The 18,278-nt window shown below is 36.2% G+C and overlaps 1 protein-coding gene across 35 annotated transcripts in view; it reads left to right on the top strand.

The window, feature by feature from the left end:
- Nucleotides 1–9,293, top strand: part of Pcm1 (pericentriolar material 1) — a 107,367-nt gene extending 98,074 nt beyond the window's left edge. For 18 of the 35 annotated variants that reach the window (XM_021265084.2, XM_087217167.1, XM_021265082.2 and 15 more), the window contains 8 exons: nt 412–474; nt 1,040–1,175; nt 1,606–1,766; nt 4,150–4,222; nt 4,652–4,926; nt 6,991–7,083; nt 7,172–7,286; nt 8,955–9,293. In XM_021265084.2, the coding sequence (XP_021120743.2) occupies nt 412–474; nt 1,040–1,175; nt 1,606–1,766; nt 4,150–4,222; nt 4,652–4,926; nt 6,991–7,083; nt 7,172–7,286; nt 8,955–8,980 (942 nt within the window). In that variant the 3' untranslated portion in view covers nt 8,981–9,293. The remainder of the gene's footprint in view (nt 1–411; nt 475–1,039; nt 1,176–1,605; nt 1,767–4,149; nt 4,223–4,651; nt 4,927–6,990; nt 7,084–7,171; nt 7,287–8,954) is intronic. The other 17 variants (XM_087217173.1, XM_087217172.1, XM_087217170.1 and 14 more) reach the window with 1 other exon arrangement.
- Nucleotides 9,294–18,278: the final 8,985 nt, after the last annotated feature.

The following is an 18,278-nucleotide window of genomic DNA, read 5'->3' as shown; positions in this document are numbered from 1 at the left end:
GTTACTTTTTGTTTTGTCAGTTTAAAAGATGTAAGGAGGATGTGGGAGTTGCGGGGGCAGTGGCACAGGACTGTAATTCTAGCACTCCAGGAGTCTAACTAAGGCTAGAGGAAAGCAAGTTGAAGCCCAGCCTGGATGGTTTAGCAACTTAGTGAGACCCTGCCTCAACATAAATTAAAAAGAGGGTTGAGGGTGGGCCTGGGGATGTAATACAGTAGAAGGCCTGGGTTCAATCCCTAGTATAGAGATAACTAATTAAGATTAAAATAGTTGACTTTACATTTCTTTTTTGACTTTACATTTTTAAGAAAGTAGTTGGATGATGGTTAAAAAAAAAAAAGCAACACTTGTTAAAGTTTACTGAATTACCTAAATGTTTTGCTAAATTCTGTTTAACTGATCTATTAACAGGCCAAAAGGATTCTTGAAGGAGATCACAGCTCACCTGCTAGAGAGATTGATGATGAAGACAAAGTATGTTTTGATTAATTTATGCCTATAAATAATGCTTTTGGAACAAAATATGAAATAAGTTTAACAGTTTTTACCTTAATATTTAAGACCAGAGTATATAATCAAATGCTCTTTGTTCTGAAAAATGTTTTTCTTTTAAAAACAAAACTTGCCAGGGATTTAGCTCAGTGACACCACGCCTGCCTGGCAAGCACAAGGTCCTGAGTTTGATTCCTGGTACCAGAAATAAACAAGCAACAAACTAGCTGGGCATGGTGGCACATGCCTATAATCCAAGTGCTCTGGGAAGAGGAGGCAGGAGGATCACAAGTTTGAGCCCAGCCTGGGCAGTTTAGCAGTTTAGTGAGACCCTGTCTCAAAATGAAAAATTAGAAAAAAGAATGTAGCTCAGTGTAAAGGACCTAGGTTCAGTTGTCAGTACCAAAAAATATTTTTAAAAACTAGACTGCCAAAAATGATTCTTTGTATTTTTCTTACGTAATGATCATTACTTTTATGAAAGGATTTACTGTATACCATTTTGAAGTATTTAAAGGAATTAGTTACTCAGATTATTTGCTACCAGGACAAAGATGAAACTGAAACAGTTAAACAGACTCAGACATCTGAGGTATATGGTGCCGAAGGTCCCAAAAATGTAAGATCTGATGTTTCTGATCAAGAGGAAGATGAAGAAAGTGATGGATGCCCAGTGTCAATTAGTAAGTTTAAAGGCTCCATGCCATATTTATACCTTAGTTCTTTATAGGTCCCTTATTAAAAACAGTTTAGAGGGATATAATGAATATAGAATTAAGTGTCAAACTCTGAATTTGAGTTCCAGTCTGATCCTGAGTAAATTACCTGGCCTTTTTGCCCCACAATTTCTAGTACTTTATTTACTGATTTGAAGATTTTAGACATTAGATGTAAAGCACCCATGATGTGCAGTAAATGGTAGCCATTCATTATAAAGATTAAATGATGTGGACACAATGGTGCATGATTATAGTTCCAGCTATTCTAGAGGCTGAGGTGGGAGGTTTGTTTGCTTGTGTTCAGGACTTTGAGACCAACCTGAGAGAAAACAGAGACCTCACCTCAAAAAAAAAATGTTGAAATTTACTAAAAATTGTGTATCAATCAACTCAGATTTGTCTAAAGCGGAAACTCAGGCTTTAACTAATTATGGAAGTGGAGAAGATGAGAATGAGGATGAAGAAATAGAAGAATTTGAAGAGAGCCCTGTAGATGTCCAGACTTCACTTCAAGCTAACACTGAAACTATAGAAGAAAATGAACATGATGATCAGGTATTCCAATGCAGGGCAACACACATCCACCAGTCTCATTTCAGCTGCTGAAAGCAAGAGCCTTCTGAGAGATGTCAAAATTTACAGCATTTCACATTCTCATTTTCATGAATACAAGCATGTTTAATATACTAATGAGAATCTGAAAAGAATTGATATGTTGTGTGCATGTGCTAACTCCCCATGATGAATGCAATCATGTACTGCAACCATATGCCTATAAAAACAAAAAAAATAATGAAAATTCTGAAACACTGATTTTTAAAAATTTTTAGTAATGTTTAACTTGAAATTGCTTCGTCTATTATTTTTGTAACAAACCTGTAAAACTGTAACATCTTTTAGAAAGTATGGGTTTTTAGTCTTTATATTTTTCCCTCATCATTAGTGAAAATAATATGTAACAAAAATAAAATCACTTCCATTTCTGCCTTCACCTCATAGCATTCCAGAGGCGACCGTTTGTACAATTTCTGTTGCTGTTTACCCCTCCATATTTCTGAATAGTGTATATGTGTCTGTTTTTCAGTTAAATCTGTATGCAAATATTTAGATTTAACCAAACTGTAAATATTACTGACTGCTGAGTCAAGAATATATTGTTTATTGTTTAGCCTATACATCTTTCTCCTGAATTTAATAGTTCTTAATTTTTTATTTTCTTTGAGCATATGCCCAACTCTGCTGTATCTTCCAGTAGCTGTATAAACCTCCCAGCAGAATTTTCTACATGAACTAACTCTCCTCCCCCCTTCTTGGAGTATGTGCCTTCTTGCTACATTCTAGATTTGGTTATTCTTTAGACTTGCCAATTAGCTAGCAGTAGGAATCCCATTTTGTCTGTTTATATTCCTTTTCAAATCTCTCTTTCTGGAATTTAATCTTTTGTCTTCTTTTGGTTTACTACCTCATTTTGAGGGACCATCCTTTCCTATAACTCTCTGAGAAAGAATGAACAGATAATTTGGTTGGGTTTGGTGGTACTGTGATTGGACCTGCTTTGAGACAGGATCTCCCTAAATTGCCCAAGCTGGACTCAAACTTGCAGTTCTTCTGCCTCAGCCTCCCAGAATGGTGGGATTGCAGGCATGCACCACCTTGCCTAGGTGAAAATTTATTTTCTGACATTATATATTTAAGAAAATCTTAATTCTTCTGCGATGAAAATATTTTCCTTCAGATCTTTGAAAGTACTGCTTCCTGGTCTAGTTTCCAGTGTTGCTGTCTACAGCATGATCTACCGTGCCTTTCTTAGTTCTCATCCTTTGTGTCCTTTTCTCCCTTCCCTATTCCAAAAACTTTTTCCCCCTGTAGTTCTGAAATTTTAAAATAGTAGGCATTGTTACAAGTCTCTTTATTTAAACTTCCATTTAAAAAAATTTCTAAACACCTTTTTCTTTTTTCTGATTGCTTTCTTATACTGCCATATTCTGTAATGGAAGGAATAGCTTGTCTTATTCACATGGAGGCTTTGTTCAAATATCTGCTGAACCTTGGGTATTTATATTAATCAGAAGGCTGGTTTGAGTTCTCTTGAGTTCTGTAGGGTATTTGGCTAAACAGCTTTCTGATAGATACTCCCAAATGTCAGAATCTATTAGTCATCTTTGGAGTATTATAGTTTCTTGAAAGAATTCATTCTTCTTCCTGGATCATAAAAGCTGGTATTCTGGAGTGAAATATGGGAATGGGGCAGAGTGTGCCACCATTGTGCAGACTTGCACTAAATCCCACTGTTTTCACTATGACAGTTTACCACATTCTGATTTGTGCCTTATTTATTCCACCTTTTAGCCCTAAGTTTAGTTTATTCCCTAGTTTAGTTTCTCTAAACTATAATCTCCCATTTTCTGTTGACATTGGGCATAAGAACCTAGGTGTCCACATTTTTCTTAAAAACAGTTTTAAACAATTACCACCACCACCCCTTTTCATCATGAACCCCTTCTCCACCATCATGCTCCTTCCTTCTTACTGCTACTTCTTGTGAACTGAATCTCAGTTTTTCTTCCTTCCTCCTTCCCAAGATACATGGCATTGTTCATCTTCCTATCCTGGACAGTTCCCTTTCCCATTCACTTAATGTCTACTTTATAGGTGACTTTTAGTTTAAGATAGTCTGAGAAAAAGAATTTTTAAAATGTGGAATCTATGATATTCCAGTTCTCTGAATTGTTTTGAGTTTATCCGAGAAGAAAACTGTTTTACATAGCTGTCTTGTAATTGTAATTGTTACCAAAGCCTCCTTGAAACAAAGTTAGAAGATATTTTAAATTGTTTTTGAAGCTCTCAGGCTGGACAAAAACCACACAGTGGTAACCATCTCTTTTACAGTAACCACATATTTTAAGACCATGCTGTTAAAACTTCTTTTTCTTTCTAGGTTCTACAACATGAACTTGAAAAAACAGCAGAAAGCACGAAGATCCCATCAGAACAAGAACACATTAGTAAAGGTAAGAAATATAAATAATTGTTCACTTTAAAGATTATCTGAAGTATCCTTTATGTGTATAAAGCTAAAAAAAAAAAAAAATTCCTAGCTAATGTAATTTTGAAGGTACTTTGGACTTGATGTGTATCTTTCTTCTCCCAGTAAATCTTTTGTAGAAAACATAAGAGGGCTTTGTTTCTGCAAACAGCAATTTTAAAAGTTGACTCATATTTACCCATACTGAAAACCTGATTAGAAATCAGGTAAGTTTCAAGAATCTAATTTTTAAAATGTTCCAGATGGATTTAATGAAGTAAATTTGACTTAAGAAAAATTTGTAGTTGCCTTTTCTTTTGGGTCTTCAATGATTTTGGATTGCTGTCATTTGTGCATATTGTCTTTATTTTGTTTAATAGAGAGTAAAATTTACTATCATTACACTAATGTTAAGACTTTTTTTTGATGACAGATGACCAAGATAGCTCTCCTATGAAGCCCTGTTATCTCAATATCTTGGAAAATGAGCAACCTTTAAATAGTGCTGCCCACAAGGACTCACTTACTACTGTTGATTCATCTCAGCAGCCTAACCCTCTGCCGTTACCTTTAACTGAAATTGAAACCTTAGTGCCTAGAGTCAAAGAAGTTAAATCTGCTCAGGAAACTCCTGAAAGCTCACTAGCTGGAAGTCCCGATACTGAATCTCCAGTGTTAGTGAATGACTATGTACGTATCATTTACACTTCCAGATACTTTAGCTTTTTATTTCTGTGCATATTTCTTCATTTTCAGGTTAATATTTTCAGCATATAAACTAAACTCCACTTTGTGTTTAGGTGTAGAACCTGTCAAAACATTTCTATTCCAATTACCTGTGTTTTTAGTTGATTTTTTTCTGAGTAGCTCCAATGTGGCTGGCTTCTCTCTTCAGCCATGTTCAGTGGTCAGTAACATTTTTCTTTTTTGCTACTGAGGATCGAACTCAGGTCCTTGCACTTGTGAGGCAGGCACGGTGCCACTGAGCTAAATCCTGGGCCCACATTTTTATTTCTTATTTACACTTAATTTTAAATTTTAACAGTGATGGTGAATTAGGATGACTGTCTCAGAACTTAACTGTCCTTTTTATAGTTTTTTTTTTGTTTTTTTTTTTTTGGTACCGGGGATTGAACTCAGGACCTCGAGCTTGCCAGGCAGGTGCTGTGCTGCTGAGCTACATCGCTGGCCCATCCATTTTATAGTTTTGAGAACCAGAGATAAGTTATACATGTCACTTTTCAGAGAGTTGAAGTTCAGATCTGAGGTGGTAATGATACGAGTCATCATTAATCTCTTATACTGCTCAGCTTTGCCATCTCAGCTGCTTAGGACATATATCTTTAGGACATATATCTTTTTAACGTTAACATTTGGGATGCAAAATAAGTTTGACAGCAGTAGGGTCCTTACCTCTATACAGTAGTTACTCAGCCTACTTAAACTTTTCAAACCATCTAGGTAAAGGAGGAGTGTGAGTGTCTATGTATGTGTGTTGCACAGATTTAGGAAACTAGAAGGATAATTTTGTATTAGAAATCCTGCATTTATGATAATAATTAGGTAAGTTTAGTTTTATTCTAGACCTTTGTTTCAGTTCAGTTTTATAGCAAGCAGGTTAATTTTGTTCCTCGGATTGTGTATGTTTTATACTTTCTCTTATCAGCAAAAATGAAAAGATTACAAGTACTTTTAGATCTAAGGAATGCACTTCATTTTTCAAAAATTAAAATTGATTTTCTTCTTAAAGATGTATTTACAATTATGATTTCAAAATTCCTGTGAAAAGTTTGTTTCAAAAACATTTGAAGATAGTAACTAACTCTCCTAAGCTGTTTTGTTTGCCACACCACCAGTAAACTTATGCATTTAATTTGAGAAATTACCTGATTTATTCTTATTATCATTTCGTCAGTGTGTAGAGTTGCCATAGAAGATAATCAGTTGAAATTAACTTGAAGTCAGATGATAGAGGTTCTTGAATTTGGATTTTAGCCAGAGATCCCTACTGACTGGAAAAAACCTTTTTGTGTAAGAAGGTGCAGTGGTCTAAGTCATGGTCTGTGAAGATTAATCTGGTGTCTGTATATGTTGTTAAGGAAGCTATGTTAGGAGGATCCACTGTCATATATAAGTACGAAATACATGCTAAACAAGAGTGAGATGAGTGAGAATGATTCAAGAAAAAGAAAAACCTAGGGTCTTTAACTTTGCCAGTTACTTTATCTGTACCATTTACCTAGTAGAAAGGTTATACTTTTAAAAATTAGAAGTGAGAACTAGGGCAAGAAAAGAGTCAAGTTTAAGAAAAACACAATTTGATGTTACTACAGAGTAAGTTACTAAATTCACACCTAATGTTTATAATTGAGTCTTAACCAAGTTGAAAAGTTTGTAAATGTTTACTTATATTCTGCTGGGTATATAGCTTAGGTGTATTTTATAAACATCAAAAAACAAGAATTGTTTTCTAGTACCTTAGCCTGTCTTGTGTAAACTGGCTTTTTTCAAAAAGTAAAATAAAATGGGGAATAAAAACTGCTAGCAGTATGCTGACAGCTGCAGATAGTTAACCCTTCTTGAGAACTCTAGATTTCTGATTTATTCATGTAAGTGTGAACATAGAAGAAAATAAAATATGATATAATTACTCATATATACTTACCTATGAGTCTACTTTATTTCTTGGCATAGATAACTCAAATTTAGATCCAGAGATTGCACCTTTAAAATTAAATATAATTTATCTTACAGGAAGCAGAATCTGGTAACATAAGTCAAAAGTCTGATGAAGAAGACTTTGTGAAAGTTGAAGATTTACCACTTAAACTGACGATATATTCAGAGGTATGTGACTCTCTTTAACTGAAGCTTTCTGTATAACAGATACTTTTGAAATGAAAAATGATTTAAGTTTTAAATTTTTATTCCAAAGGCAGATCTTAGGAGGAAAATGGTAGAAGAAGAACAGAAAAACCATTTATCTGGTGAAATATGTGAAATGCAGACTGAAGAATTAGCTGGAAATTCTCAGACACTAAAAGAACCTGGTAAGAGTTACCAATTTTATTTTAAATTGAAAATTATTGAATCATGAATAATGCTATCATTTCTGCTTATTTTTCAAATGTTGTACTAGTACCTGGGAAATTTAAGCCTACTATTAGAAAACAGTCATTCTGGAAAAATTTTAGTTCAACTGCTTATTGATTTACTGATACTAATTTAATGATATCAGATAATTTCTTCTATTTTTAAAATCTTTAATTTTAGCAGGGTAATATATCATGCTAATGGTTTAAGAAAGAAAGGCACAAAAGAATTAATGATGCCAGGCATGGTGGCACATCCCTATAATCCCAGCATTCTGAGAGCCTGAGGCAGGAGGATGGCAAGTTCAGGCTCAGCCTGGGCGACTTAGAGCCACTTTCAAGATAGGTATGTAGGTAGGTAGAATAGGTAGACAGATCAAACAAACAGGGGATGTAGCTCAATGCAGAGGCTCTGGATTCAGTCTTTACTACTAAGAGAAAAGTTAATGATAAGCAACAAGAACCTTCTCTTTTTATTATTGCTTGTTCTTTTGGAAAAAACTATAATTCTGATACTTTACGATCTTTTTCTAAGTACTTGAAACTCAAATAATATTTCTCATCTTCCTTAAAATAAATGTGAATTTAGACCTCTCTCTCCTCTTTATGTTCATATTACTTGGGTTTTTCTGCTTTTTAACCTTTGTTACTTTAAAAAAAGGTGTGTGTATGTGTACTATACACAAAAACTCTCTCATCTTTAGTCATTACCCTTCCTCTTTTCTTTTTATAACTATAATAAATTTTATACACTTTTCTTGAGGTTGATGCCAGATAATATCATTCATCATAGAGCCAAGAGATAGTCCCAGATTTCCTTCTCTGGGTAGAATAGCAGAACCCTGGAGCTACTCAGAGAATGTTTCTTGCATCAAGATCAAAGGGCTTTCTCTTTTTGTCCTCCCTTTATTTTTTCTGATAATGGGGTGAAGAGAAGGGCAGACCATTCAGATATCAAACCTTCAGTTAAGGGCCCAGTTTTCAGCTCAGTTCTGCATGTTTCATTACATTGCATATGTCTCAGCTGCAGTCTGTCCTAATAGTCTAGGCTGCAACTCCCTGTTTTGTGCTATGCCCCATCTGTTTTGGACTTTGTGGTTATTCTTTGTTCATATCTCCTTTTCTCACAACCTCTCATCTTTCGTTGGTCTCTTGGTCTATTCTTAATTATTTTAATAGCTGTTTTTTTTTTTGATATGGTGTTTTTGTTTATTTTTTGAGACAGGAAGTGGCTGCTCAGTCTGCCATAATGAAAAAGAAATACTCTCCTTTCTTTTTTCCTGTGTATCAGGGAACTTGAGCTAAATTAGGATTTCCCTTTAATCGTTTATTACACTTAAAGGCTTTAATGGATGAGAACAGTGTTTTTGTTTTTTGGTACTGGGGATCGAACTCAGGATCTCACACTTGCCAGGCAGACGCTGTGCCACTGAGCTAAATCCCTGGGCCCGAGAACAATGTTAAAAGTAAATTTTTGGGGCCAGGGATTTAGCTCAGTGCTGCCGCTGGCCTGCCTCACAAGCACAAGATCCTGAGTTCGATCCCTAGTACCATAAATAAATAAATTTTTGTAAATAGTCTTAATTCAATAAGGAATTTATGAGACATTAATATTCTGTTTTTCAGAAACAGTGGGAGCCCAGAGTCTATGAGATGTCTTCAGAGGTTCATCTGATTCTTTCTTTACATAGTGCATACATGAAAACGATACTAAATAAACACATTTTGATCTGTATAAAAATGTAAATTAGTTTGACACTGCATTTTTGATAGATGTGCTAATTTCTGCCCATGGCAGTTTATACATCAGAAACTGAATTCTCAAGCCTTGATACACTGTGGGGATATTGTTTTTTTCTTTTATCTTTTTCTTTTGTGTTCTGGGTTCTTTTATTTTCCTCATTGTGATGTTTGGTAATGTTAAATTTAAAATGTAGACTTAAATAAAATTTGAACTTACCTGTATCTTTCTTTGGAAATTATGTTGAATTCAATACAGCAAATTACTGTTCTGTATAATTTTAGGCAACTCAACGAAAGCAATGATCAGGAATTAAATATATTATTATAGAACCCAGCCATTAGCCCCATCTTCCAAATAATATCATTGTTGCTGCCGATATGCCTAGTGTTCTTTTAGATATCTGCAGGTCCTATTCCTGTGTAAGAATAGGGCAGGACTGGGAATGTAGCTCAGAGGTTGAACACTTGCCTAGTATGCACAAGGCCTTTGGTTGGATCCCTAGAATCATCCCAGTGCCCCCCTAAAAAATGTGTATGATAAAGATATCCAAAGTACTTGTGAAGTTATCATAGAATATTTATTAGTAATCTATTTAAAATGCCTAAGTTTAAAACATAAATCATCAGTACCTAGAACTTACATAATTGTCTATTAAATGAATATTTTCTAGATTTGCAAATCCTATCTATGTTCCTTCAGTTTAAAAATTAAAAAATACAATCAGGGAGTATTTCTGCACAGGCAAGTAACATTTTGGTCAATTTTAAATGAAAGACCAAACTCTTTCAAGTAGGGATAAGTAGATTTAAATTATGTAACAGAACATTAAGGTTCTGTATGCCTTTGGACAAGCTTGCCTATTTTAAATGATAGTTTAAAACCAAAGCCTAACCTTTGATTTTTGTGTGTAGTGAGAGAGAAGCAGGTTCACAGGAGAAGTACTGAAGTACTGAATAAAGAAAATCTATGTGACTTCACTATAAGTAAACCAACTTTTAAAAGGTGACTTACTGTTTTATCCCAATCTTACCATAGACTCACTTAGGCCTGACAGAGCCAGGTAACAATGAATAAGTCAGTCTTACAGATGCTTCCTTGAATAAAATGTGAAGAATTAGATCTTAGTGCCCAAGTATCTTTTAAATTTGAAGACAGTTGTCTTAGCTATCCCAAATGAAAAAATTTGCTTGATATTCTTTTAAAATTCTTACTTGTGTGATACTTTATATAGCATAAACTATAATCTTGAATCAGGAAATATTAAATGAGGATTTCCCCTATGAGGAGATTTACTGTATTGCTACTTAGTTTAAATTATGTAAGACTTGTATCTCCAACCTTAATAAAACCCATTCAGAAAAGTACCAGTCCAGAATGAGGAATTCTTACCTAGTTGGACTGACTTCAGGGAATTTGGATCAATAAGTTACATTGTATGTATACTCAAGCTCTGTATTTTCTAAACTCTCTTCAATAGGAAGAGGGGAAAACTTCATTTGATACTTAAGCCAAGCCTTACATATTACAGCTGTCTTTCCCTGCATGCATATTAAGGATACAGTGGAAGAATTGTGTTTAATATGGTAGTCATTACCATAGTACCTAAAAAACTCATTAAACTAGCTTATTTGACTTACGTTGTAGCTGCTGTCTAGTTACTACCATGGTACCTAAAAACCTTATTAAACTAGCTTACTTGACTTATAACTGCTGTCTAGTCTATTGTTTTTCTATTTTATTGATACTTTAGTTTTAAAATATCTAGGGCTTGAGAGCAGGTGACTTGTTCAATGTTTTTCCTAGTAACTATTTTTAAAGAGGCGTTAAATATTCCTGTTTGTCTTAATTTTTAAGTTAAAAATTTGGTTAGAGATAGAGGGAGAAAATGTCAAAATAAAAGAGAACCCTGTGCAGGTTGGGATAATACCTAAAATAATGAACTAGCCAGACTGGTGATAACTTTGTATTTTGTAACATTCAGCTTAGGTAAATGCTTTTTCACTGCTAATAAATGTATACCCTACATAGAACCCTGAATTGGTTTTTTATTTAAATTGATATGCTTTAGACTTTTAGAATTGTGGCTTGACTTTCTTAATCTTAAAAAAAAATCTGGACATGAAAAATAATGACATTTTTACTAGCCAGAAGGATTTATTCAATGTATGACCATTTCTCTTACAGTGAATACATGCTTTATCATTTTTTGGTTGCATTTATTTTATACACTGTTCTAAGAATGTAAATGTTGGATGTGGTGTAGTAATGTCAGTGTGGCTATAGGCGGAAATTAAAAGGAGCCTTGGGAGGAAGAAGTTTATTGTGTTCCCAGGAACTAGCAAGCATGCCTGCACCTGCCACATCAGAGTTATAGGAAAAAGCACCACATTTTAGTCGAGGCAGAAAACAGCCCGACCAGAGTCTTTAATTGAAGTTTCCTAGGGAAAAGCGAGGCAGAGTGAACAGTTTAGCATTGGCTATTTCAAATAATTCTAGAGGAGCTGGGCTGTAATGGTGGTCTCCACTGCCTAGTATCTTGCCTGGGATAATATAAAACAGTGAAAGTACTGGCTTGTAGGGGAGTTAAACAGGAGATAGATGGGGCTATAGACAAAGGATTGGTTGGTTTGCATATGCAAGACCTGCTTTTGGCCTAACCCTTTGCAACCTCTAAGAGCTACAGCCTGGGTGTGTGTGTGGGGGGAGTGATCTCACCTTGCTTAGGAAGCTTTTTAAGATGTCAAGAAATAAAATACAGAAAATAGCATGATTTATATGTATACAAGACATTCTCATTTTTACTCCAGATAGTGTGATTTGTTCCTTATCCAGCTTGCTTTAATAGATAAACAGCTTCAACTCTCAAAGCAGTATTGGCTCTGAATTTCACTTATTTCACCATACACATAAGATTGCCCAGTCACCTTGACCAGAGGAGCCAGCATTTCCAGTTGTGATGGTTGTGCAACTCTGATTGTTACTTTAAAATTCTCTGTCTTCACATGTCTGTCAGCTGCTTCCAATTTTGTTCCAGGTAAAAACAAAAACGTCTTTCAAAGGCCTATACCAAAGTAATTTTCTACCTCTCATTTTTCATTTTCCTTTATTCACTGAGCTCCCATCACACTGACCTCTCTGCTTTTCAAACATTCATGACACCTTCTTCCTACAAAGCCTCACAATTATTGTTCCCTCTACCTACCTAGAATGTTATCTGTCTGATACTCAGGTATTTTTAAGCTATATATTTAAGAGTATCTTTATTGCATGCAATCAAAAATTCATGGACTTGGGATGTAGCTAGCTCAGTGGTAGGTAGAGTGCTTGGTTAGTATGGATTTAACCCAAAATAAAACAACCACTCCTCACAATTTATTTTTCTCCTCTTACCTTTTATTTTTCTTCTTCTAGCTGGCTTATCTAAAATTAACACTATATACTTGTCTTACTTTATTGGCTTGTTTTTCTGTTTTGTTGAGAAGGCTGCTGTTTAACCTTATCAAGAGTTTAAAGATAAATAGATCTTAAAAGTAAATAGACTATTACTGTTGGTATTTTCCTGTGGTTAAAGACTGGTTGACTAAGACAAGAGAAAGAACAGGCTAAAAGAAAAACAAAAAATAGCACTCATTCATTCTGTCAGTCATGTAGAAGGAAAACCAAGAAGAGTGCAGGTTCTGGAAAGCCAGTGTAGAAAGTATTTCACATTTGGGCTGGGGGTTTAGCTCAGTGGCAAATGGAAGGTCCTGAGTTTGATCCCCAGTATTGGGCAAGGTGTTGGGGGATACTTCACTGAAAAAGATCAAATACACTCATTAGACAGTTAAGAGCTGAGAGTTGACCACTGAATTTAGTAGTATGGTAGTCACTAGTAATCTCGACAAGAGTAGTTGTGCTGTAGTGGTAGGGTTAGAACATGACTGTAGTAGGTTGTTGTTTTGAGTTTTTTGGTACCAGGGATTGAACTTGGGTCTTTGCGCTTGCGCAGTAGGTGGTAAAACCACTGAGCTAAATCCCTGGCCCTGTATAGTTTTAACTGGTTTTTAAGAAAGAATTGAGCTGGACGCCGTTGCATATATATACCTGTAATCCCAGCTACTCAGGAGGCTGAGGCAGGAGGATGGCAAGTTCAAAATCAAAAACACAAGAGTGGGGATATAGCTCAGTGGTAGAATGCCCTTGGATTCAACCCTTAGTACTGCCAAAAAAAAAAAAATTGGAGCTGATAATTCAAAGTGAATGAAAAAGGAATGTTTTCTAATTTGTTGTATCATACAGATAAAGCCTCAATATCAAACCCTGAGAAGAATATGCCAAGAGAAAAATGATAGGTTGGTTTTACACATTAGCAAAATGAATTTGATAATTATAAAAAGATTATATTTATATTAGAATTGTCTTATTTGAGTAGGATATTAGAATAATTTATTAATGAGATTCATAACATTTTGCTTTTGTTTTCCTTTTTTTGGTACCAGGGTTCAAACTCAGGACTTGGCACTTGTGAGGCAGGCGGCAGAACCACTGAGCTAAATCCCTGGCCCTTGTTTTCCTTTTTTGAGACAGGGTCTCACTATGTAGTTCTGGCCTTGAACTCACTATGTGACTCAGTAGTAGAGTGCAACTCTGGTGTTGAACTCACAAAAGTCCTCCTGCCTCAGCCTCCCGAGTGCTGGGATTTCAGGCGTGCATCACTACTCCTGGTGAGAACAAGTTGAAAGTTCAAAATTAAAAACAAAAAAAAGGACTAGACAGGAACTCTAATTTGAGAAATGATTTCTTTGAAAACTTGCTACCAGACTTATTAGGGGTGAAAAATTAGGCACATTCTCTTTTAAAGTCAAGCAGAGAAAATGAATGCTTACAATTATAATTTATATTCCATGGTGTAAATACCAATATTGTAGAACAAGAAAATAATTTATGTAAGAAATAGAAAGGAAAATTGTCGATTACAAAACCAAATCCACAGGCAAATCATCTAAATTTTGAAAATGTTTAGCAAAATTGCTTTTGAGACAGGGTCTCTCATTATTTAGTTGAGGCGGGCCTTAAACTCTGGCCTCAAACTCTCAGCAGTCCTCCTGCTTTAGCCTCCCTAAGTGTTGGAATTACAGGTATGTATGCACCACCACCTGGCTCAAAATTGCTTTAGTAAGTTGATTTTTAGTTGGTGTTTTTTTTTTTTTTTTGGTACCAGGGATTGAACTGAGGACCTGGCACTTGCAAGGCAGGTGTAGTACCACTGAGCTAAATCCCCAGTCCAGTAAGTTGATTTTTAAATCATTTTGTATGATCAACAGATAATTAAAGTTAGTTTTCAAAAAGTATTTAAAATAATTTGGCCGGGGATTTAGCTCAGTGGTTTCGCCGCCTGCTGCGCAAGTGCAAGGACCCGAGTTTGATCCCTGGTACCAAAAAAAAGTATTTAAAATAATTTTACTCTTACAGAAATTTAGTGTATTAAATTTCACTAAAAAGCAAATACTAAGCTTTCGCAAAAGTCATTAAAGACCTCAGTAAATGGATATTCCTTGTTTTGTTTTGGTTTTGTTTAACACAGTCACACTACATAGTTCAGGCTGGCCTTGAACTCAACTATGTAGCCCAGGCTGGCTTCAGACTCATAGCAATCCTCCTGCCTCAGGTTCCCAAGTACTGGGGTTACTGGCATCCACCACCATGCCCGGCCTTCAGTGCTTTTGATGGTACAACTCAACAAAGATTTTAGCTGCTATTCTCATGATTTTAGCAAATACACAGATTTTTTTAAATCACTACAGTTACAGTGTTGATTTACAATAAAATCATGGTTAACAGCAGACGGGAAGCTTGTAAAGCAACATTTTCAAAGAGCTCTGGTTAGGAACTAGCATAACTTGTGAATGGATATTTTAGTGGGAAAAATCCACAAGTCATTGCAACATTAGTGTATTTCTATCTAATTTTCTTTATTTGCCTACATGCTGTACGGTGGTACTGACAAGCTGTGAAAAGGAGCCACTACCAGAAGTTAGAAGTGAAGGGTTCAGATCCTGTAGTCAGCCACTTTGGGGTAGATGCTATGCTGATCCATACTGATGCAAACCACTATACACCTGAATATGCTTAAGGAATTTGCCTTAGCACTCCAAGCCAACCCCACGGTCAACTGCTGTTGTCCCAGTCCTGCTGTTAAGTCTCCTACTTACATATCCCCAACTCCCAAAGTGGAAAGTCACAGGGAAAAGGGAAGTCACAAAACTAGAAATAGAATATCCAGCCTTTATTCATTTGCAGCCAAATATCACATTTATATTGTTTTTAATATTTTCACAGATAACTTTGAATTTAGCCCAAAGCCAGTGCTGGCTCTTCTGAGGAAAGCCAAATAGGCTCTACTACCACAAAAAATAATTTTAATAACCTCTGAAAACAGAGACAGGAAAATAATTTTCCTATTCCTAACAACTACGGAGACCAGCTTTGAACTTTTGGATCAGCCAACCTTAGCAGCACTTGCCTGGGGCAGTGATTTAATAAGTCCTCTTTAAGGATAACAGCTTCTCCCTCTGACACAGTAGTCACCAAAAAGGGCTTGTGTGTGGTGGGGTAGAAACAGGAAGATAAGGATTCTTCAATATCTTATGACCCATGAAGACAGATACTTTGCCTTTTCTTTTTTACTGAGTGAAGCAATACAAAGCAGTTTACTTATATTGTGGAATGTGCTCCTAAAGTATATTTTAACACCTTTAAATGAAGTATAATTGTCATGTACTTATTTTAAAGTATATAATTTGCTAAGTTGTGACACATGTGGCACTGTCTCTACAAATGAAGTATAATATTTATGAAGTCATATACTCAATGAAGTCATATACTCAACTACCTGTTATAGAATTTGCTAAATTGTGACACATGTGGCACTGTCTCTACAATATCTATCATCACTCAAAGGTCTAAAGGAGTAGGGGAAGTGGGAGGGTTAGGGGAAAGGAAAGAAGGGAAAAAAAATACGAGAAAAGGAAAAAGATGGAAACATAGGGAAGGGTGTAAATAGGGAAGGGTGGAGGGCGTGGAGGGGGTGAAGGGAGAGCAGAGCAATGCGGAAAAAATAAGAACCAAGATACATCATGTAAAGGTACAAGATCCTAATGATGAATGTAACTGTATTGTATACCTAAAATGTGCCAGTAAACTTAATGGAAAAAAAATACCTATCATCACTCAAAATTTTCTGATGTCCCTTTGTAATCTCTGCATCCCATCTCTCCCCAGTCTCAGCTCCTGTCTAGGTGACCACTGATTTACTAACACTATAGATTAGTTAGCATTTTCAAGAAGTTTGTGTAAATGTAATATACAAGAACGCATTTTTTAAAATTTGGCTTTTCTCTTGAAGCACATCATTTTGAGATTCATCTATTTCATGTATTTTGTCAGGTTTTCCTCCTTTTCAGGTGAAGGGGTAAATCTGGTTCCTGTTATTTCATTTGGTTGGCAGCATAAGTTGTGGTGACAGTTTTCTTTTTTGTTGAATAAATAAATGGAAACTTGTCATGTTCATTTCTGCATCAAATTGCAGGAAGGAGGGCTATCAAGGTGGGTGCCTGAGCAGTTTGTACTTAGGATAGCACTGTAATTAAAAGCATTACTTTGATAAACTGCCAGGAAAGCAAAGCAGAACACCACGTGGAGAACAGCAGCATCAGAGATGGCATTGTAGGACACTGGAGTTAAGTTGTCTCAAAGGCTTCTGGAATTCATTTGACTCAGCAACCAAGAGAGTGGGGTAAAAAGTAAGGTTGTATTTAAAAAATGGTTTACAGGATGGTAATTATGTATCTTTGGACACATCTGGTGACCTCTCTACCCTTGGTCTCTAGCTTGTAGTTCCCCAAATTGGTCATACTGTTGCGTATTTCCTTGCTTCATATATACTGTCAGTGAAGCCATGTTTTTCCTTCATGTGTCAAACTCCTGCTGATTCTCTCTCCTCTTCCTCTCCCTTTCCTTCCACTTTTCTCTCTCCTTCCCTCCCTCCCTCCAGCCACCAGTACTGGGTATTGAACCTATGGCCTTCACACTGAGCTGCATTCCCAGTTCTGTCCCCTTTTTTTTTTCACTTTGAGATGGTCTCTTGCTATGTTTCTCAGGCTGGGCCTGAACTTGTGATCCTCCTGCCTTAGTCTCCCAGAGTGCTTGGATGATAGGCATGGGCCACCATGGCCAGCTCTAAATCTCCTAATAATTCTTTAAAACTTCATTCTTTAACCCTCCCTGATTGCAGTTCCTTGTTTCTGGTTCACTCTGTACAGTTTCCTGTCCTGGCTAACCACACTGGCTAATTTACTCTCCAAACTCCACTCCTGGGCTCTAAGATCCTTGGGAGAAAGACTGTCTTACCAAGCCCGGTATAGTGCCTGGCAGAGGACAGGTTTTCACTCTTGTTGAATTTAACATGAAGGATTTGGCTTAAAGACTACCAATCCCATTCTGCTGGGAATTAATGGCTTAGAATCCTTCCCAGGTGTAAAACAGGACTGTAGAGTTCCTTTCCGTGCATTTGCACTGACTGAGGCAACTGTGCATTAGCACTTGTCATGGGCCCTGTACTAGATTAGCATTGTCTCCGGGTTGGCCCTGCCATCCTGTAAATCTAGGAGTCTGCTGCCTATTCGATAAACTTTCACAGGCATATGCAAAAGATGTTTCCTGCAGCATTACTTATAGTTGCAAACTGAAAGTAAATGTCCATCAGTATATTTTAGGATCCTTCAAAGCATTTAAAAAGGGTAACGCAGCTGGGCACAGTGATGCACACCTGTAGTCCAAGTTGCTTGGGAGGCTGAAGCAGGAGGATCACTTGAGATCCTCAGCAGGTAGAGACCAGCTTAGATAACACAGCAAGACCACTCTCAAAGGAAAAAAAAAAAAAGGTGTGTCTGTATGTGATGAAAAGCTATAGTGACATAGTGTTTCTACTGTTTCCTACAATTAAAAGAAAATCAAGAATGTGCATAGAACAGGACAGATTAAATGTAAGGGATTACCTCTGGAGAGCGGAATTTGGGAGGGTGAATTTTTTACTTTAAATTTTTTTATGAAAGGGACAAATGGGCCGGGGATTTAGCTCAGTGGTTTCGCTGCCTGCTGTGCAAGCGCAAGGACCCGAGTTCAGTCTCCAGTACCAAAAAAAAAAAAAAAAAAAAGGGACAAATGTA

This window comes from Heterocephalus glaber, unplaced genomic scaffold (genome assembly GCF_053883595.1).
Source record: "Heterocephalus glaber isolate CG9 unplaced genomic scaffold, H.glaber_assembly_v1.0 deba00001461, whole genome shotgun sequence".
Classification (NCBI taxonomy): domain Eukaryota; kingdom Metazoa; phylum Chordata; class Mammalia; order Rodentia; family Bathyergidae; genus Heterocephalus; species Heterocephalus glaber.
The sequence above is the reverse complement of the archived record's forward strand: the minus strand, read 5'-3'. Positions and strand labels throughout refer to the sequence as shown.